Source organism: Rutilus rutilus (assembly GCF_951802725.1).
Source record: "Rutilus rutilus genome assembly, chromosome: 8".
Classification (NCBI taxonomy): domain Eukaryota; kingdom Metazoa; phylum Chordata; class Actinopteri; order Cypriniformes; family Leuciscidae; genus Rutilus; species Rutilus rutilus.
In genome coordinates this window covers 8,867,554-8,891,487 of record NC_140222.1, presented here as the reverse complement: position 1 = coordinate 8,891,487, position 23,934 = coordinate 8,867,554, and the positions used below count along the sequence as shown (strand labels likewise).

Here is a 23,934-nt window from a genome sequence, read left to right as displayed (position 1 = left end):
GTAAATGCAACTAGCCTTGATAAGAATACATTACGCAAAATAATTTCAGATACTTCAAGCGAACAGTTGATAGGTTTGTTGTAAAGTTTTTCTTTCTTCAAAGCAGACCAGGAGACTTTGGGATCACGTTCAAACAGTTTCTTTATTTGAGCGCGGCTGCGGTTTCGTCCAACATAATCTGACTGAGGGCACTTTACATGGTATCTTATAGGCAATTCAGTGGGCTGTCCTTAAAGGTGCTGACTTTACACACAGACTTAGGGCTGACCACTACATCTAATCATCTAAAGACAATAGAGGCAATTACCCCCAACTGAGCTCCCCAAATGGTATAAACACAAATGGTCACGAGAACTAAGACTTTGTAACATTCACACACAGTTCAACTCTTAGTTGGAAGATCAAAGACTAATCAAACCCCTGACTATTACAATGTTTAGACAGCTGACTTACAGCTGACTTCTAATCAGTAAATTGATGCCATCATGTTCACCTTGAATGCCCAATACAGTGTAGTTCACCTTAGTGTTTCATGTGATATTATAAAGCATGTAGGATCAGCAGATCTTAAACATATTCTTAAATTTGAATCCTTCAGGTTGTTCTAGTATTTATAGAATTTAGATTATTATAGTATTTATAGTATTTAGATCATTTAGAATAATTATCTTACCTCGATGCGACAGATTGATTGGCGGCAATCAAAATGCCAGATGAACGTGTTTTGTTTTTTTGTTTTTTGGGATAAATAATGTTGTAGAATGATGACATTCAACCACCAGATGCTGCTGTTCGGACGCATCACACGATTCGGAGGCTTATCACATATTTAAAGATTGTAAGGGAGAAAACAGGACAGAGTAACACGGCGGATATTGCTCATATACATTTTTTTGATGACGTAAGGCGGCAGGCGTGTGTTGCTTAGGCGGCCGCCTTAGTTCCAAAGTCCCCATTTTAGATGTGTTTTGTGTGTTTTTTGCGGCATTCACACTGAAAATCAATGCTGCCACTGAGTCTTTTTGCCACTCAGTGGCAGGGAACTACACTAACCTTTTCCACTGGTGGCACTTGCGCTACTAACTTTTTCAGTTACTGGCGCAAAACATGATTTGGTTGCACAAATTGTTTATAGTAAGCCGCTCTGGATAATAATGAACAATAATGAAACTGTATTGCATACAGATGTGCTTTTTATTTTACTTGCCATCTTTTAAACCACATGCCTTCTTGTTTTTGTTTTCTTTAACATTAGTTGGGATAGATTTACTGCAATAGAAAATACAATAAAGTGCAAAATGGATTTCAACATGCTATGGTTGGCACAGATGGGCAGACTCCTGAACTCTTAAGTAGTGATGCACCGATGTGAAAATTGTGGCCGATACCGATAATAACCGATATTAATATTGCTGTTATGGCCGATATCGATATCTCTGTATAGAAAACAAATTTACTGATAATCAAATAAAGAGATGGTTTCCAAAACGTTTTTTTTTTTTTTTTTTTTACTTTAGAAATGACTTATGTTGGGCACCTTTACCTGTGTGCAAAATATGTCACACATAGGACACACATGCATTATATTGCATTGCATTGCATATAATGTGTGCTGGTCAACTTGTCTAAAATTAAGAAACCCCTAGAAAACAGTAAAAAAAAAAAAACAGGTGTACAGTAAAGATAGGCTACTAAATTTATTATTCCAATATCCAAATATGATACTAAATAGCACAGGGAAAAGCGCTTCTATTTGTGACGTGCTGTCTTTGCATTTGAACATTGCACATTTTAAACAGGACAGGCATAGCTGCATAAATGTTAGCCAATACAAACATATTTATAAGAACAGTTGACAATGAATAGACAGGAGTCCAATAATAGCATAACGAATCACTTATTCTAAAAATAATATCAAGTAGGCTAAGTTTGACGAATCCGACATATAACGAGGGCTGTGTTGTAAAACGTCCGTCATTTAACGAATTTTAAAAACACGGATGGATAATACAATATGCTTTCCGACATTTTGACAGAAAAAAAAAAACAAGCAAGAACAAAATTTAAACTATAGCCCGTCAATTTTCATTTTACAATTATCTTCTCTCTCTGTGTGCGCGCGCGCGTCCGTATTTGTGAGAGAGAGAGAGCTCGCGAGTCACACAGATACAATGGTACGTTCTAATCTAAGTAACGGTCGCGGGGCTGAAGCCAACTTGATGTGTTGAATGCTCAGTCAGAGCACGTTATAAAACGTATTCTTAAAATACACATTTCTGTTTTAATAAATGCTCATAGTAAATCATAGCATATTGCCTAAAACATAGGTACAAAAATAATCAGTGATACATTTGCGACCCATTAAAAATTTTGGTCGCAATGGCATTTCAAAAGGTCGCATATGCGACCATTTTGGTCGCAGTGTAGTTCCCTGCTCAGTGGGCTTATATCCGCAGACACTACAGCTGACAGTGACATCACGCACATACCCTCTTTACCAGATGAAGAACTGAACGAAATGAGGAACTTAAATACACAATGATTAACTCAGACTAACAGGTGTGAAACTGGTGGGAACAGGAAACTTAAAGTCCAATATGGAAACAGAACCAAAACACAGGCAAAACATGACATTTTCTTTAATTTTTTTTTCACTTTTGCATAAGAACTATAATTGTCCATTAAAAGAACAGTAAAATACTACCAGTAGTGTACTGTTAATTTACAGCCCCCCTTCTTTATAGTATGTTACCGTAATAATACCATGGAAGTTAACTCATTTCAATTGAGGAAACCGATTGCTTCGAGCTATTCAATTTAAAAACTAATATTAATATGTTGTTAATACTGTGTGTATAGGAGCCAAAACACTGTACATATTATTTGGGATATGGAATAACCTTATATTTGATTTATAAGGGTTATATTACTACATTAACAGCTTATTGCTAATAGTAGTCAAACATAACTTTATTAAAAGATTATTATTTCTCAGTTATGTTTCTTAGTAATGTTAAGGAGGTTTACAGAAAACTATCATTGATATAATTTGAATTATAAATGCTGTTTTTGTGATTTGGAAACAATGAAAACCATTTTCTGTTTAGCTCAGGGTTTAGGTTGAATTTAGGGCTACCGCCCCTTTAAGAGAATTGTGCTGGGTTTCCCGCAATACCGTTGAAGCGTCATAACTGACTTTGGACGCTCGGAGCCAGCTGTGAACTAGTACCTGAGCGATATAGTTTTCTTACCGTAGCCTATGGACGTTACATTGTCTTAGAAATATCAGACAGCATTAGTTTTGGTTTAAGAAACATTTATTTTATTACTCCTGTAAGAAGATTTCACTGTGGGACCTAAATAAACGGTCATTTTTGTTATCCTTTGACATTGGAGTCCAGTGGAGCTTTTTTTTGCCCTGATACAACGTTCTACGGCACGAGTAATTAACTTATGCAAGGGATTGGACTGCTGGCCCTGACAGTGTGTTTATATCATTTATTTCAACTGCAAACACTACTCAAACACTTAAAGGTGCTCTAAACGATGTTGGGTGATGTCATGTCCTCATCCCATCCCCTCCCCCTCCCTTCCGTGCTTCCTGAAACAGTCATGAACCATTTAAAAAAAAAAAAACTGGATTTACCCTGTCCAGCAAGAACAGAGCCACCTGAATGTGGGATTGGAAGCCCTTCTGCCGGCGGAGTTCTCGCCACCTTTTGAACGCTTTTCCGATGTAAATTCGGGACATTGTGCGTTCCTTCTCCTTTTCCCTATTCTTTGTTATTTGTTCATCGGAACGTCGTCTCTTTGGTCGTGTGTCGGCCATATCAAAATTCTCAAGAATATACAATTTTAACGTTAGTCATTGTTAGGACATCTCTCCTCTCGCTTACTCCCCTCTTCATGCTTCTCTCTCCTCCACCCCCCACACCCCCCTTCATGTGCATGCGCACTAACCCCCCAACCCCAAATCATTCGCATGCGCACTAACCCCCCAACCCCAAATCATTCTGGTCGGTGATTGGCTGGAACACTGTTTGTTATGTTTCACTCAATTTTTTTGAGTGTAAAAATGTTTCACCAAAAAAATTGAGTAAATAATAGTTAAACTTTTTAGAGTGTATTGGAAACTGCCATTGGACCTACACTCTAAAAAGTTTAACTATTATTTACTCAATTTTTTTTGGTGAAACATTTTTGCACTAAAAAAAAATTGAGTAAATTTTAAAGCTGTGAAATCAATTAAATATACTGTATGAATTGAGTAAATGCAAGTAAAAAAACGGAAGTAAATCTAAGTAACTGCATCTGGTACATTAAAGGCAGGGTAGGTAGGATTTATTAAAAATTAAAGATCCAAATTTGTTAAAACTTTCTATATATATCAATACATAATTAAAATGTAAGAACTCTGAAAAAAAGAGTATAAAAATCAAGTGACTCTAGACCGTTTAATCTGTATTAAACACAGCTCATTATTTCGATTCGGGACGAATCAAAGGATTGGCTTAGGCGACTGTCACTCTCTCGCAACCATGGCAACCACCCTTTTGCCACACAGCACCTGCCCGCTTGCGCGCGACCGTTTGATTTGAGGAGTGCGAGAGGCACGGAACCTGATCACACCTCCGTCCAGTAGATGGCGGTAATGCACTATGTTTGCAAGCTGCCAATAAAATCTATCGAAGAAGAAGAAGAAGGCACTGAACCTAGGAATACCAAAACAATGGCAGAGAAAGAGCAATCTAAATTTACAGTACCGGCATATGCAGTTAGTGAAGGCAAACCAGGCAAAAAAATGCCCCTTCCCCTCCGCTTGTCTCAGGTAAATAATGCGTCCTCTAGCTCAGCGGTCGGAGTCGCGCGTTCATGTGTTTTGGGGGCGTGGCTTTGGAAGAAGCACAGAAATGAGGGGGTGGAGTGAATGGAAATAATGAGATGTCTTTAAAACAGTCGTGAGAGGTCTACAGACACTCGATTTTGATACTTTCTTTTTCAGAGTACTTACATTTTAATTATGTATTGATATGTACATAAAGTTTAAACAAATTTGAAAAATAAAATTTTTAGACCATTTCTACCTACCCTGCCTTTAACAAATTAAATTGAGTAGAAATAATGTAACATTTAAACATTTAAAAAACAATATTTATGAGTAATTTTAATTGTTTTTATTTTTGAGTAATATTAACTTTTTTATTTCCTCTAAAGCTTTGTAAAATAGTATTCCATACAACCACAAGTATACATGACTTTGGCCTTTATTGTCATTGAGTACAGCAATACAGAATAGTTTACACTGTTTTAACATACAATATTGCCTACATTTAAACTCAGTTAACAAACATTTTAGAAGTAAAAATTAAACATTTACACATTCAGGTAGCCTAATTCAAGTGTAATCAACCAGTCTGTTATCCAATATCCACCGGATCAGCGCTGGTTCTCGTGCGGAGACGGACTCCTGCTCTGCGGGTGAACTTCGAACTTCACGCTGTCCTGCGTTTCACTCACAGCCGAAAGATACTGCGAGTCGCTCGCATTAAGACTCCATAACCTGCCAATAAACAAACAATGTACAGGTCTGAGGACATTTTATCATCCAAATTAATTATATTCATTATCATTAGGAATAAAGCCGTGTGTTTTATGCAAGGCGTTTCAATCACGCGAAAAGACCATAGACTGTAAAGACAGACGCGACTCTCGTTTAGGTGTCACATTACGCCTCTGTGTGATGTTTTGCATTAAATAAAATGATTTAAAGCACAGTAATGATTTTATAGATAAAATAAAACATTCACAAACCTGAATTGCACAGAGGAAATGCACCAATTCTGCAACGCTGAGAAGAGAGCTGTTGTTCTGGAGACTGAAGAGTTCAAAGAGCCCGCGCTCACTCAACCGTTGAGTTGTCGTCACGTCAGAGGGTGGGGGAGGGGTGAATTATTTTTAATTGAGTAAACTTACTCAATTTCTTAAGAGTGTTAAATATATTAATAATATTGATTTGAATTAAGTGATATTTTTGTTTCTTGAAACGGATCAGTTTAATTGAACATTCTCAAATATTTTGATAGAAATTTCACAAATACAGTAAGGAAAATAAGTATTTGAACACCCTGCTATTTTGCAAGTTCTCCCACTTAGAAATCATGGAGGGGTCTGAAATTGTCATCGTAGGTGCATGTCCACTGTGAGAGACATAATCTATAAAAAAAAATCCAGAAATCACAATGTATGATTTTTTAACTATTTATTTGTATGATACAGCTGCAAATAAGTATTTGAACACCTGAGAAAATCAATGTTAATATTTGGTACAGTAGCCTTTGTTTGCAATTACAGAGGTCAAACGTTTCCTGTAGTTTTTCACCAGGTTTGCACACACTGCAGGAGGGATTTTGGCCCACTCCTCCACACAGATCTTCTCTAGATCAGTCAGGTTTCTGGGCTGTCGCTGAGAAACACGGAGTTTGAGCTCCCTCCAAAGATTCTCTATTGGGTTTAGGTCTGGAGACTGGCTAGGCCACGCCAGAACCTTGATATGCTTCTTACAGAGCCACTCCTTGGTTATCCTGGCTGTGTGCTTCGGGTCATTGTCATGTTGGAAGACCCAGCCTCGACCCATCTTCAATGCTCTGACTGAGGGAAGGAGGTTGTTCCCCAAACTCTCGCAATACATGGCCCCGGTCTTACTCTCAAGTGTTCAAATACTTATTTGCAGCTGTATCATACAAATAAATTGTTGTAAAAAATCATACATTGTGATTTCTGGATTTTTTTTTTAGATTATGTCTCTCACAGTGGACATGCACCTACGATGACAATTTCAGACCCCTCCATGATTTCTAAGTGGGAGAACTTGCAAAATAGCAGGGTGTTCAAATACTTATTTTCCTCACTGTATATTAAGTGTATTATACAGAATTAATTGGTTAGTCAAATACTAAATTATTTTAGTGAAAAAAGCTTAAATATGACTGTAAATTTTAGATAAAATTAACTGTTGGATTTTTACTCAATTATTTTGGTATGTTTAACTCAAACAATCAAGTAAACGATATTCAGAGATTTTATGAAGTTAATAAAGCTAAATATTTCTGTAACATTTACTAAGCCACAGAATTATTTTTTACAATGTAGGACTGGTGAAGGTTTCTGCACGTTACTTTCTTTCCTTTCACGCAACACAAGATTAAATGAAATACATTGTCTCATCTGTATTACTTCGTTATTTCATCTGACTCCATGGATGAAAACGGTTTTAATGATATCTTAGTATCATTAAATGTGGGTGAATGTTTGATTATTCTATTCAGCTGTTTACTTTATATTTTTCAAAGTCACCAGCTAGTCACCACCTCCTCACTACATTTCCCATCATCCTCCCTGGCCCTCACCTGCATGCACTTCCCAATCACAGAGATCACCGTCACCTGACACCAATCTTCACTGATCATCATCCAGCACTATAGAACTCTTCCCTCTGCAGTTCATCATAGTCTGGTCTTGTCATTCCCTCAAAGAACACTTACCTGACTCCTTACCTGCACGATACCAATATTTTACCTAGTCAGATTAGGAAACTATGTCGCTTTGAGGTCCTCACGCCGGCCGTTTAAGGCAGGTCTCGCGATCATAAACTCATCAGTTTTTGGTCACAGAGGTTGGCTAATATCTCAGACGGTCACATTCACGCTTTACACAATCAAAGATATTTTTAGATAGCCACCCTTGTTTGTATACACTTGAATTAAAGTAACGTTTTCTTTAGACAGAGGTCATGGCCACGACTACAAATATAAGCCGACCAGTATATTTCTCTGATAGTAGCTTTGGTTTGGTCATGCCATAGTTTCCCACGAACACTTGACTAGAGTAACATTACATTAAACAGAGGTAAGACTCACCTTATTTAGGTTGGTCGATCAGCAGTTTGCTGTCCTAAATGGAAATTCCCTTTTAGTCTTTACAAACCAAGTACACTTGAATTAGTGCCAACTATTAGGCAGAACTCTAAAATCACAGTTGATGTGCCCTATGATCAACTCAAAACTGGACTTTTGTCTGTCACTAATCTGACGCAGATTACATTACATACTGAACATACAAATCCGTTTAATCTATTTGGGAAATTAATTTCAGAGTAAGTCAGAATAAATTCAGACGTAACAATTTATTGTCCAGGTAATTCAAAATCCAATTCATTAAATAAAATCATCGGTCAATCATATACAATAACAACAATTCAGAGATCGAGGAATTGTAGAAATATTTACCTGGCAATGAAAACTACACACAGTGATCGGGTGGGAAATCTACTTACAAACTCCTTGAACCTTTTGCCAATTTTCCTTTTATAACCAGATATTAGGCTTACCAAATGGTAGTGTCTGTCATTATAATTAGATTTTGGTCCCTTATTGAGGGGTTCACAACTGTGAGATCAGAATTTGTGATTGAATGGGTTCTTGATACCTGTAGAAGAATATACTTAATTACATACAGGAGGAAGTTTGAGTGGAGGATCTGAGGGAGGGAACATCTTTAAGAGGCACACCACATTTCTCATATTCTAGAACTTCTTTGAGCTTTGCATTATGGCTGGGAGAATACGACCATTTTACCAGGTGCACTGAGACACTTTAAATTATACCTAACATGTATAGTTACTGTAGTGGCTTTCATATAAGCCCAGGAAAGGTGGTAAGATGTTCTTCACGCATAATAAAAACAATGCACACAGCGATATCCGTTTGAACAGTGTTTTGTCCATTTAATGCAATGTCTGCTGGCTCAGAGTTTACAATACATCGGTTCCATGGTAAGAACCATATATTCCCGCCACCTGTCCACTGTGATTCAACCCAAAGTAGCTTAAATACCATGTGAAGGAACGGGTGAGGCGAGACTTCCGGAATGGCGGAGCAGCGCTCAGTCGCAACCACAGAGCGTCTTGCTTAATAACAGTCTTCTGGCCTCCCAACTTTGCTTTAAACAACGGTGGAACTACATTATTGTTGTGTGTAACTTTTTTTACACAATATTATGTCCGAACAAAAAAAGAATAGGAAACAGAAGCGTAAAGGCAGAGCTCAAGCGCTGACGCTAACGGACCACAACTACGGTGCTAGCCAAAAAGAAAACAACGGAGGGAAAATGGATGACGACTTCTCAACGGACTCGGAGGTTGTAACACCGGTTGGTAGCCCCTCTTCCAGCCCTGCCTCAAAAGTAAAAAGGAAAGAAAAGAGCGACTTGTCTCTAGAGGATCTTCAGGCTAACATTCTGGCTGCAGTTAACCAGAGAGCTGATAACCTGGAACTGATGGTAAGAGACAACAAGTCAGGCATTGAAGAGCTGAAAACCTCCCTTAATTTTGCCTTCGTCGAAATTGAAGCTTTGAAAAATGAAAACAAAAAGTTATCTGAGCTTTGCTACAGTCATGAAAAAACTATAAAAAGCATGGAAATTCGGCTCACTGAGACTGAAAGATACAGGCGGAGATGGGCTCTAAGGCTGTATGGGCTACCAGAGGAAAGGGATGAAAACATAAAAAGAAAGGTGATTGACATTTGTCAGCAAATAGCCCCTAACCAAAATATGAGTCAAGTCATCGATGTCGTGCACCGAATTGGAAGGAGGGATGGCGGCAACACACACCCTCGCTCCGTTATTATCCTCTTTGCCTTCCGCACAGCGAGGGATGACGTTTGGAAAAATGCGCGAAACCACACTTTCCTGAGGGAGAAGAGGCTCCGCTTCGGCGAGGATCTCACTCAGGCTGACAAGAAGACTTGAGAAAGGCTGTGGCCCCGCATCGAAGAAGCGAGGAAACAAGGAAAGCGAGCTTTTTTCAGAGGAACCCGAGCCTTCATAGAGGATGTGGAGATCCTTTAAGATATTTCCTACGGAGTCACTCTAGAACTTTGTTGTAAACTCTTGAGTTCGTGCCTTCTCTTTCTTTTGCTGCTTTAGAGGACAAGAAAATCTGTTCAGGTAACTGTTCTAATACCTATGTTGGCTATATCTGCTGATAAGGTTGAATTCCATCCTCTCTCAGGGTTTTATTATATATTAACAATAATTCATATTTGTATATTATACATTATATTAACCCAGTCAGTCATTCCTGAATAACACTAGCACTTTGTAATTACTTTAAAATGTTCCAAACTCACTTTAAAGAGGCAGAAGCTGTTATTGCTTAGGTTGTTTTTTTTCTCTCGTAAAGAGAATTGTTCTTTAGCGGTTGATGAAATTACTTTCTATAAATGCCAGAGGACTACGAAACATTGTTAAAAGAAAAGCCATCTTTATTTTTTGTAAGGACTACAATGCTGATGTTATTTTCATCCAAGAAACTCACTCATGTAAAGAAGATGAAAAGTTATGGAAGAGTCAATGGGGAGAGGACATTTGGATGACTCACGGATCCAACCACTCCGCAGGGGTTGCTATTCTTACTCATAAATTTAAAGGAAAGGTTCTTAATACTATAAGGGATACTGATGGTCACTGGATGGTTACTATTACCTGTTTGGAAGATGCATTTTTTATTTTAGTCAACATCTATGGGTACTGCTCACTCTCACAAAATTCAAAATTATTGGAAGAACTGGACTCTGTATTAAATGAGTTGATGTCTAAATATCCTTTAGCTAAAGTAATTTTGGGCGGTGACTTTAATATGGTAATGGATAACCAATTAGACAGGTGCCCACCAAAACTAACTCCAAATTCAAAAAAACTAATTGACTTCACGAAAAGGATGGACCTAATTGATATATGGAGAAAAAAAAAATACATTGTTGGAAATATATACTTGGAGCAATAAAAGCCACACGCTACAGTCCAGGATAGATTTCTGGTTGATTTCGGCTGATTTAGAGCCCTCCATTGAGTCATGCACTGTTTCTCCTGCTGTTCTGACAGACCATAAGGCCATCTCTTTAGCTATTCAGGTCAGCAGGGAACAAAGAGGCAGATTCTCTAGCGGTTACTGGAAATTAAATAATTCTCTACTATCTCATGAAGAGCTAAAAATGAAAATAGAACTCCTTATCTCAGAACAGTGGGAGGCTGCTAGAAAAGGGAATAATTTTGGGACATTGTGGGAACTTCTCAAATATAAAATTAGAGGCGTCTGCTCGGGTTATGGCAAGTTATTGGCGCACAAAAAGAAAAATTTAACTTACACGCTAATCAATAATATTAACAAACTTACTGAAAAAGAGCATTTGAGCCAAGAAGATAATAATGCCTTATTAGAATTACAAAGTCAACTAGATATTTTATATGAGAACAAAGCGAAAGGAGCTTTTATAAGGTCACGTAGGAATTGGATGGAACAGGGTGAGAAAAACAGTAGATATTTCTTTAACATGGAAAAAAGAAGAAATGAAATCAATACAATAAGAAAACTTGACATTGGGGAAAAGATTAGTGAGGACAGTAGAGAGATATCAAACTATATAAGTGCTTTTTATGAAAAACTTTACTCAAAAGATATTAATCTCAAAGATCCAGAGGAAATCTTTAGCTTGATTAACTCACCTAACTGTGTAGATGCAGAATATAATAAAATCTGCTGCCAGGACATAACTCTTGAGGAGATTATTTGGGGAATAACTCAATTAAAGAACAATAAATCACCTGGCTGTGATGGCCTGACCTCTGAGATGTATAAATGTTTCTCTGAGTCACTAGGTAAATTTCTTCTGGCTGTCTTCAAAGAATCTCTTGACAGAGGGGAGCTTCCTCCTTCTCTGAGGCAAGGTGTCATAACACTTATTCCAAAACCTCACAAAGACTCTCTATTAATTGAAAATTGGCGTCCCATTACATTGCTAAATAATGACTATAAGATTCTAGCTTCTATCTTAGCAAAACGTCTCAAATCTAAACTACACACTTTAATTGATGAATGCCAATCTGGTTTCATGAAAGATCGTCACATAGCCAATAACATTCGATTAGTTTTGGATCTAATTGAATACAAAGACTTTCTAGATGATGAACACCTTATTTTATTCTTAGACTTTCAAAAAGCCTTTGACACGATAAGCCACAAATTTATTTTTGACACTTTAAACTTTTTTCATTTTGGTAAGAATTTTATTAATGCTGTAAAAACTCTGTACATGGGAGGAAACAGTTGTGTTAAATTGGCTAATGGAACTTCACCCAGATTTTACATTAACAAAGGTATCCGCCAAGGCTGCCCCACCTCGCCTCTTCTATTTTTGACTGTGGCTCAAATTCTCTGTGATTTAATTCACAAGAGTTCATTCAAAGGAATTACATTAAATGAAAGAGAAATAAAAATCTCACAGCTGGCGGATGACACAACCCTGTTTCTAAAAAATGAATCCCAAATAGGAGTTGCACTAAATATTGTAAACCAATTTGCTGAAAGCTCAGGCTTGAATCTTCATCTTTCAAAATGTGAGCTGTTTTCTCTTAAAAATAAGCATTTGGGTCAAATATGTGGCATAAATATAAATAATGTAGTAACTTATCTTGGAATAAAAATCAGTCATAATCACAAGTTGATGACAGAGAGTAATATCTCATTACTGCATGACTCTATTAATAAAAAGTTTGACTCTTGGCTCGCAAGAGATATATCTACGTATGGCAGGGTTCTTCTTTCTAAAGCAGAAGGTCTCTCACGAGCAGCATATTTATTTACATCAATAGAAATACCTAAATTACAATGTGCCAATCTAGACAAACTATTATATAACTTTATATGGAGGAAGAAACCCCATAAAATCAGTAAACATCTTGACTAATAAAATTGAGGACGGGGGGTTATCTGTAATTGACTTCTCACTTTTTAATGAGATATTAAAAATCAACTGGATAAAAAGATTTCTAAAAAATCCAAACAGTTTGTGGAACATTGTGCCAAACTATATCTTTGAAAAACTTGGTAAAATCACATTCTTGCTTCAATGCCCATACTCCATCAACAGACTGCCAGTCAAACGGTCAAACTTCCATAAACAGGCTCTAACTTGTTGGACACTTTTGTACAAACACAATTTCTCCCCTCACAAATGTTTTATCTGGAACAACATGAACATAATATATAGAAACAAGACTCTCTTTATAGAAAACTGGTTTAAACATGATATTATACTGGTATCCCAATTATTAAATAACTCAAATCAAATTTTAACTTATGACGATTTCACACATAAATTTAATTTCCATCCTCCAAGAAAAGAATTTGATATTGTAACCAGAGCTATACCCCAGGGGATCATCACCCTACTTAGAGATGAGTCAGAGTTGGATCAAATTAATATATCTTTCTCCAGCAGTGTTTCAATAAATGGTTTACCTTTTCTAGACAGAAAAGTCAACAACAAAGTAATAAAAAACCTTTTATGTGCAAAATCTATCCCTGCTTCCAGATACAAATGGTCCCCCTTGTATGAAAATATTAATTGGAATAGAGCATGGAGGAACCCACATACATTTTTAATTACAAACAAAGTAAAAGAAATAACATTTAAAATTCTTCACCATTATTACCCCTGTAACAAGATTATTTCTAAATTTATCCCTACCGTAGACGAAAAATGTAGCTTCTGCTCTCTGGAAACAGAAACATTAGACCATTTATTCTATAGCTGTTCACATAGCTCTTCTCTGTGGAATGATATACAGTGTTTCATTATTGGACAACTTGGCTCAAACATTCACTTATCTAATTTTGACGTCTTCTTTTACTTTTCTGACTCAAACTCCTCTGTACAATATATAGTCAATTTATTAATTTTGCTTGGAAAATTCTTTATTCATAAATCGAAATTTATGAAGAACATACCTCTTTTCAATGTTTTTAACCTTGACTTAAAAAATTATATAGACTGTATCTCTGGATTAGATGGTAAATCAGCATCAAAATGTATGCAATACTTATCTAAGTTAACTTTATAATTAATTTAACTGATATTTACTGTCTGATACTCTGGCTGTATACTTTTATGTTATTTTGAATTTTTATACAGATTATTTGTTACTTGTATGATATTTGTCTCAATTTTCTATTGGCTGATGTGTGTTTGTTACTTTATTTATTTTTATTTTTTTATTCCTTTTGAAAACGTGAACTGTATCTAAATTAATTTTGTATTACAAGATTATTTAATTTTTTTGAAAATTGTATCAAATGTGTTATGCAATAAAAAAAAAATTAAAAAAAGGAACGGGTGCGGCTTTACCCACACCACTGAACCACATCGCCATCTAGTGGTGGAGTAATTAAATTACATTTGGCTTTAAATTACATTTGGCTTCAACAGTTACTTATTGTACATATTTAACATTGCATAGGTTTTTAGTGAGTTTTGGGTGAGGAGAAGAGTGGGAGCAGGGGAGATGAGACTGTAGATGATGTTGCTGTTACATATGCAAGAGAGAATTTAAATGTTAATTTTCAGGAGTGTCTTTTGTTTTCTCAAGGGGTAAACCAGACTTACTGGCACTGCCTTACAATAGTAACATTTAAAACATTTGACTGACTGAGTTTATTAAAATTAACCATTGGTCATCCATAGTAGCATGCATTTAGATAATGACATCTACAGTTAAAACCTTACATACACATGTTCAAATGCAACTATATGGTTTCTATGGTATTTGTATGAAATTATTTAGCCTAAATATATTTATTCTAAATGCACAAATGCTAGCTTACACAAAAAATACTGTAATTATATTCCATTACTTCTTTAATAGATTTAATGCATGTCTACATTAATAATATAATAAAATTTGATAAGTATACTCCACATTTATGCCCCAATCCCATGGTGCAGTTACTGTTACTACAGTACATCCATGGTAAATGATGGGTAAATTTGAGATTGAAAAGCTTTCTGACTGTATTATTGCGCAGTATTTCTCCTGTTTGTCCGCGGCGTTTCATCTGGCTTTAAACAACAAATAGTTTAAATCACAGAGATATTTGTGTTCTTCGCTGAATTCAAGCGCTTCTTACTGGATCTTACAGCGCTGTTTAGTGCTCGTGTGGCTGAGACTGATCAGAGTAAACGCGTCTGCTCTAGTAAGGTCAAGCGGATAAATGTCCATGTGGCGCGCTGTTTCCTTCTGCTTTTGGTGCATACACAACATTATATTGAACATTTATCGAACTCTTGATATCATTTATTGAGGAAAATTATACTGCGATTAATGATCGTTTTATTGCCTAGCCCTAACTGATGGAAAATCTTTTTCTCTTTCTTCTTCAGGTGTGTCTGATGTTGATGCAGTGAAGTCAGTGTCAGTGACAGTGGGAGATTCAGTCACTCTAAACTCTGGTACTATTATACAGAGAGATGATGTGATAGAGTGGAGGTTTGAAGATCAAAACTCTTCTATAGCTGAACACAATAGAAAGACTGGAAACTTCTCCACATCTGATGGTCCCAAAGGGAGATTCAGAGACAGACTGAAGCTGGATAATCAGACTGGATCTCTGACCATCACAAACACCACAACTGAACATGATGGATTTTATGAAGCTGGTATTAGGAAAAGCAGCAGCAATCACACCATACACAAGTCATACAGAGTGACTGTCAGTGGTGAGTTTATCAACTCTTTTATAGTAATAATGAATTTATTTAGATCAGCACCCTAGAATAGTTTAAATTAGCATTTATTTGCACAAAAATAAGGCTAAGAAACAACATGTGGAACTGTTAGTTTAGTTTTCCTCAAACACTTGATCATTATGCTGAAGTGATGTTCTGATTTGAGTGCTTAATATCAAACATCATTTGGTGAATTAAATGAGAAGTGGAGATTTGAATCATTCTGTTCATCAGTTTCAGTAAAAGCACAGGCGCAGTCAGGAGTGTGTCCTTATTTGTAAATCACTTTGGATTAAAGCGGTATGAATACTGTATGCTTGTGCAGCGGAGATGAAACACTAATTTTTGGTATTTCTCATTTTGTGCATAAATCAGACAGATTCAAGCCCTTTACAGACTAATTGAAATTAGCATTATTATACATTTGCATATTGACTGTTAAAAATCTTCAAGCATGAATCTAAAGCTATACCATGTAACTTTATTTTATTAAAAAATAATAAAATATTACAAATGAGAGAGAGCAAAAAATCCATCTTCCAAACCATGTCTTTACCAAAATACACTCTGATAAATATATAATAATGATTTATATTTTAGAGCAGTTGGTATGGATTTTCAGGAAATTGCATACGTCATTCACAGTGTAGCTTGAAGTAATGTCTGAGTAACTGTTACTTGATGATCTTCATGTGTGTGTTGTTACAGGTGAAATGAAGTCAGCACTATCAGTGATAAAGGGAGATCCAGTCACTCTAAACTCTGGTCTTACTGAGATACAGACAGTTGATTTTATGCAGTGGATGTTTAAAGAAACTGTCATAGCTGAAATCTATAAAACACAAAATCAATTCAACACATCTGATGTTCCTGATGGGAGATTCAGAGACAGACTGAAGCTGGATGATCAAACTGGATCTCTGACCATCACAAACACCACAACTGAAGATGCTGGACTCTATGAACTACAGATCAACATCATCAGATTCACCATCAACAAGAGAATCAATGTTACTGTCAATGTTACTGTCTCTGGTACTGCCTCTGTTACTGTCTCTGGTGAGTAGATCAAATCTGTCGATGTAAAAGTGTCTTATTAAATCCTAAAGTTAAAAGAACACGTTTAATCTTCATTTGAACACTTAAACATAAGATGTTAATCTTGGGACTGTCTTTAGACTGTTATAGTTTGTCTTTCAAAGAATTTTGGTGCAGAAGACTACAAGATATTAGTGAGAAATACTATTATTGTCATTACCATACTGTCTTAACATTTGGTAATTGACAGCCTCTTTTTTGTTAAACTTAATGTTTTAGTTTTATTTAACATTATGTAACATTGATTACATTTATATTGCCAAGGACCACACCAATTTTGCATATTTGTACTTTCTCTTTTTGGTTTGTTATTTTTTTAAATATAATTTTCTCAGTTGATTCCGAGTGAAGAGAGTAACATTAAGGTATTGAAGTAAGTTGGGAGACACTAATGCTAATTGACAGTAATTGCTGCATATTTCCAACTGATTTTAAATGGATTAATCTGCATTACTGTTTGTAATGTTCTTCTATAACTCAGTCGTGTGTTCACATCAAACACTCGCTGTAACTCAGTAATACAGAAGATGAACACAGTGAATGAGAATATCATAATAACTGAAATGACATTACTCTCATGCTCATTAATGACTTAATTTAAACAGAACCAGATTTATATTTACTGTTTTAGCTATACAGTGTGTGCAGAATTATTAGGCATGTTGATTTTCTGATCATATTTTTTTCAGGCACATTTTACCCATTCCAAACCACATTTATCTTAATAGCTACTATTAATTTTGTATTTAATCATTTATAAGTGATACATAATTGTTCATGAAGGCTGGAAATGAAAAACGTCTTATATTCAGGTGTGCAGAATTATTAAGTGATATAGTCAGATCATTCACTCACAATAATAACTATCATTACAGTACGAGATCTACACTCGGGTTTAACAGTGTTCACGTCCTGGTGCCGGTTGTGTCTGTGGGTTTAAATCATGTTTATGTTATTCAATTGTTTTACTTCAATGATGCATTAGATTTTTGCTAATTATTTGAATGAAAGATCAAAAGGATAAACAATGCATAGTTGCCTTTGCTCATATTTACCAAGGGTCCTAATAATTCTGTTGACTGCACTGTTATTATTACAATAACTAACAAGTTGTCAACATTTTATTCTTGAGACAAGCACTCTTTTTAAAATTAATATTTTAGTTATATTTAAATGATTGATAAAGAAGTTGCACAATATTTCAGAGTATTGCAAATGTACATTGCGATATGCATATGCGTATCATGCACTTCAAAACGTTCAATTGATTTTATGTATGATATGATATTGCTTTTAAAAGTGTAACATCAATTTAAATTATATTAAAAAAATTAACCTATTATATGTTTCACAATATTTCTGGGAAAAGAAAGCATCGTATCTAATATCACATTAACAATTTCTCACACATCACATTTTTCTTCAATATTGGGCAGCCCTAATTGATAACATTGATATGATTATTACAATAATGATCACATCAAAATTGCGTGTTTTTTTATGTATTTCTCTTATTTTTAACTCTTTCTCCACCATTTCACTGTTATACAGTAGGGGGCGCTATTACACATCTTCTGATAGAGTACCGAATCTCCTGATTAAAACACATGCGAGGCAGATGCAAAAACATACGGAGCTATATCATATAATCAGATGCATATGTAAAATAACGCAATCATCATTATTAAACCGCATATCAAAAATCAAAATGCATAATGTTACAGAATGAAATGTCGACCCAGGACGAGCTGCAGGACTGTGAAGCTTTAGGGGTGTTGATGGACTCGATCTACTCCATCTGTGTTCTGATCATCGTTCTGAATCTGATCTGGATGTAGTCAAAGACAAAAACATGATTTTAACTTTGTGCTCAAAATGTTGCTTTTTTTATGAAACTAACCCACGTTCAAGTGTTGAATAAATGAATAAAAAAGAATGCATGAAGCTAGAATAAAACAGAGGGTCTATTCTTTCTTTTGATATATATATTTCATGTTCAGATATTCGTACAACAAAATATTCTGGAGGTCATGAAACTTGTGAAAATTATCAAAAACACTGGCAGTGGCTGCCAACTTTTTTTTTTTTCACTGGCGGGGAAAGAGTTAATATACAATTTATAATTTCCTCAGACTCCTAACTAAGAAAGTAAAATGTAAGTAATATGGAAGACACTAATGCACTAATCATTTATGTTAGTTATGAACATGTCAGAGCTCCTCTGTATCTGCAGTAAATGCTTTAAGACTGTTGGCATGTTTCTAAAGGTTTTTAAACTGTTTAATCTGCATTAATGTTTGTAATATCTTTATTGAGATCAGTCGCGTGTTCACATCAAACTCCTGCTGTAACACAGTAATACAGAAGATGAACACAGTGAAAAGGAGAATCATGATATCTGAAATTACATTAGAGGCTCATTTATGATTCCCCTTCAACAGAATCAGATTCATATTTAAATAGATCAGACTGACAGATTCACTCACACTGATGACTCTCTCTTTATCATTACAGATCCAGCTCTGTCTCCAGGTGCTAAAGCAGGGATCGGTGTTGGTGTTCTGCTGGCGTTCGCAGCTGCTGCTGGTGTGATTTACCATCGCCGCGAGAACTCTAAACGAAAAGCACGTGAGTATTACAGTTGATAAAGCGAGAGAAATACTGAGCTTTATTATGCTACAGTAGAGATTAAGTGTAAAATGTTTGTTCATAATCATGTTTCAAACATTTTACATTTGTATGTGTGTGTTGTGTTGTAGTTTTGCTCATAAAAGCAGGGTTAGAAAGAAACATAATCAATACACAGATATTAAAGAGCACTGACCTGTGGTTTTGTTTAAGAATGAAGGCTCTGAATGTATTTTTATACAACTTTATAAAACTATTTTATTGTTGTGTGGAAATGACATTTATAGCTAGTCCACACTTTTTAAAATGCATGAAGTTTTCTGTTAGTGTTGGTGTCTGGGTTTGGGTTAAAATACAGTATTTATTACTAGCTTTAACAGTAGACTTGTGTGTAATGTCCACATTCAGAGCTGAGTAGACGTGTGTCTCAATCATAACTGATCTGCTCTCCTGACGGGTGTTTTACTGCTTTCACACAGATTCTGTGACTCTTCATCTGGTCAGGTTCAAAGGTCATCTTAAACCAGCACACCAGCTCAGAGTAGTTTATGATGCTTTTCATAGCAAAGAGATGGGAACATAGATTAATAGAAAAGTTATAGATTTATTTAAATGATAGGAAATACAGAGCAAAAACTTCAGGGTGTCACAGATGCTAAAATAATAAACACAACCATATCAAACAAATCCTGTGATTAAAATAAGAGGGGGGGAAAAAAGCCTTCTCTGACTATATGAAACACATTTACACATTTAGCAGATACTTTTATTTAAAAAAGAAGCATTAATGATGAACACAACAAACACAGGTAAAAAACACAGATTACGAATAATGTTGAAGTATATCAGATAATGTGTTTATATTGTGTTTTGCTGTGAGTGTGATTCAGTGTTTACAGGGTTATTGATCCATCATTGAGCAGCTGACAGTGATTTTATGTTGATTTTATTCCTTTATGCTTTTATTGCTGTTCTTCTCCAGCTAATGTCTGTTCTGTGTTTCTCTGTTTCTGTTTGCTGATGTGCAGGGATTGATACATTGAGGGTGTTTGAGAGAAAATCTTTCACTCTAAACCCTGATGAAGTACATAAAGATGGCAAATTACAGTGGATGTTTGGAGGCGCTTGTATTGCTGAATGGGAAAGTGCTGCTGGTAGATTCACTGTACATGATGATGTTCTTGATGGGAGATTCAGAGGCAGACTGGAGCTGGATCATCAGACTGGATCTCTGACCATCACAGACACCAGAACCACACACTCTGGAGTTTATGAACTACAGATCATCAGACCGGGAAATATCTCAGTAAAGAGATTCTTTGTTTCTGTCTTTTGTGAGTAACTCAAATCTTTACGTAATAATGATTTTATTTTAAATCAGCTGAATTGATTAAATTAAGGACTATGGGTTTATTTGGTGATATCTTCTTATATGCACAGTCTTCTGCACAACTATTGAAGCATAATGTCATCTATTACGCTGTATATAAAGGCACAGTTTAATTTCAAATCACTTTAAAATCAAACGAGTATTGATTAATGTTTTAATTATTTTGCACTAACTTGATCAATATGTTGTGTGTTTGTGAGCCACTGAAGACCTCCACAACTATCTGACAGAGAAACATTCAGTGACGGCACATTATTAATCATAAACACATTAGCTCAAGAAAATGATTGAATCAAATCGCATCAGTCTTTTGATAGAAAGTGAATTATCTGCAGTTTCTCAAACTCACCACTATAAATATATAAAGTGTAGAGTTAATCAGAATATACCATTATTACTGGAACAATAAGAAGAGAAAACAAAGAGGAACGTGACACAAACCACAATGAAACATGATATTCAATAAAAATGATATTGTTTCCTGGCATAAACACAATTAAACACTGATGTGATGATGCTGATGATCACACACGAATCAGAGAATATGATTGGTCCAAGACGCACATCACACACACATGAGAACTGAGGCCATTTGACTTGTTTATCTGGTGAGTAAATCACATATGTCAATAACAATCATATTTTAGATCAACCCTGTCAGACATTTAGATGAGAGACTGAGTTTGTATGATGACACTTTCTGATTTCTGTCAGAACAGACTCTGTCACTGTGTGTGTGTGTGTGTGTGTGTAACTGTAAATGATTGTGTTAATATTAAGAAATCTAAATGCAAATAATACAAGTCAACTCCTCCTTAGCTTTCTTTTAATATGATCTGTCTCGTGTGTTTTCTTTCAGTAAATATCCCAGAGGAGAATAACAGAAATAACCCAGAGGATGAGCCTTTGAACCGTGTTCCCTGACTCCGGACTGTGACATTATCACCATTCAAAATCAATCCAAATCAGATTTCTCCTCGTGTGAGTCTCTAAACCCCCGTATGAAGGCGATCTAGCTGTGTGTGTGTGTGTGTGTGTGTGTGTGTGTGTGTGTGTGTGTGTGTGTGTGTGTGTGTGTGTGTGTGTGTGTGTGTGTGTGTGTGTGTGTGTGTGTGTGTGTGTGTGTGTGTGTGTGTTTGTGTGTGTGTGTGTGTGTGTGAGATGTGCAGCAGTTAAACAACAGGATAACACACAGACACATTTAATTTACTATGTTCTTCACACTGATCTTTAGACTAACTCTCATCTTTATTTGATCCTCTAATGCAAATCTAATCAAAATCTCACATTTCATCTGTTACTCATGGCGTATAATACACACTGTATAAACCAGTTTCTGTTTCTGCATCTATTAGACAAAATATCTGATGAGAAATGTCATGTATAGACTATATAAGAAGAATGTGTGTGTGCTAAACCAGTATTTCTCTGACTAATGTGTGTTTTTATATAACAAGCATGTTTAATCCTGAGCTTTAGATACTTTAACAGTCTCTTCACTTCTAGAAGTTTCTAGAAACAGTTTAATTGAAGAAGCTTCAGTGTGACTTTGACTGTTCATCTCTGTGTGAAACTCTGTTATTGCAGGAATGATCTGCACATTTATATTACTCTAGTATTATTTTGCCTTACTCTATTTGCTTATATTATAATGTCTTTTTTATGATACATAATTGCACTTATATTTTTATCAGTCTATATTTGGTATTATGTGAAGTGAATCTGCCCATCTGTGTCTCTCAGATCAGATGTGAATGTGAAATTATAAACTCTGATCCTCTGTTGATGATTTTCACTGTTGTGTGAAATTATTGATTTCTGATTGTTTTTTTATTTCATTTTATCAGAGAAGCTTCAGCTTGAATATTTTGTATTTGCTGATTTGAGCCGGACGCACAGCGTTCACTTCATGCTTTACTGAATAAAACAATCAAAATAAACCAAAAATAAATAAATAAATAAATAAATAATAATAATAATCTTGAGGCTGTTGTCTGCTTTATGCTCATCCTGATCCTCCAGACTGGAAAACTGGAGAAACACCATTTTGGTTCTTCAGAAAGTCACACTTGTGTGTAAAGGAATAATAAAGTTGCTCAGAATAAACACTTTTGACTGGTACAATGTAAAAAAATAAAAATACACTGATAATAAAGAAAAACAGCAAAAAAAAAATACTAGTTTTATAAAATGCAATCATACATTACAAAGACCCGAGGAAAGGATCACAACAACGATCAGAAAACTTTTTTAAAAATGGTTTGTATTAGAATTACACAATCAACTTCCATTATTTAGTTTGAGGGAGAATATCTGTTATCTGTTATCTGTTAAATGAAAACTAAAAACTATTAAACATAGCACGTTTGCTCATTTCAAAGTTGGTTACAGTGACTGTTGTTGTTCGTGGTTTGGCCACAGCGAGGCGCCATTTAACAGACAGTCAATTCACAATTCAAAAGAAATATGCTTCAAAATATAATGGCAGGCACTGCGATATATGAAACTGGTGTTTGAAATGAAATGTTTATGAATTAAAATCTGTTTATACTTTTAGAAAATTCTGTCATCCTTTTCTCACCCTTAAGTTGTTCACACAATAAGATATTTTGAAGAATGTTGTTAGTAACCAAACATTTGCTGATCCCCATTGACTTCCATAGTGAGATAAAAAAAAAACCTATGTATGGAAGTCAATGGGGATCAGCAAATGTTTGGTTACTAACAACATTCTTCAAAATATCTTATTGTGTGTCCAGCAGAAGAAAGAAACTCAAATTCATAAAAAAATATAAAAAAAACAAACAAATCTTGCAATCTTTTGAATAATGAACATACAAGGGTAACATAACATCCCAATAACATAAAATTACATATAATAATAATAAACAAATGTAATAGAAAAGAAAAAAAAGAGAAAGCAGAGAGAAATATCAGATAACTACAAAGAGTTACAAATTATTCAAAGATTAGATTTAAGCTTTAAAATTATTTAGTTTTTTTTTTTTTTCGCTTTATTATTTATTGTTTCTTTTAACTTATACAAGTAGTGACATTTCTATTTTAAAATTAGTAAAATTATTATTTTTATTCCTCTCCATTTATATTTGTGGATAACGATTTTTAGTAAATTCACAATATAAAAATTGTATTCACCAGTATTATCATAAAAAAATAAGTTCAAGTTCAAACATGTTT

The 23,934-nt window shown here is 35.2% G+C and overlaps 1 protein-coding gene across 2 annotated transcripts in view; it reads left to right on the top strand.

The window, feature by feature from the left end:
* LOC311294931 (uncharacterized protein) overlaps positions 1–21,899 on the top strand; it is a 33,630-nt gene extending 11,731 nt beyond the window's left edge. For both annotated transcript variants that reach the window (XM_084416033.1, XM_084416034.1), the window contains exons 4-8: positions 15,276–15,611; positions 16,329–16,679; positions 19,233–19,346; positions 20,375–20,680; positions 21,596–21,899. In XM_084416033.1, coding sequence (XP_084272159.1) covers positions 15,276–15,611; positions 16,329–16,679; positions 19,233–19,346; positions 20,375–20,680; positions 21,596–21,660 — 1,172 coding nt within the window. In that variant the 3' untranslated portion in view covers positions 21,661–21,899. The remainder of the gene's footprint in view (positions 1–15,275; positions 15,612–16,328; positions 16,680–19,232; positions 19,347–20,374; positions 20,681–21,595) is intronic.
* Positions 21,900–23,934: the final 2,035 nt, after the last annotated feature.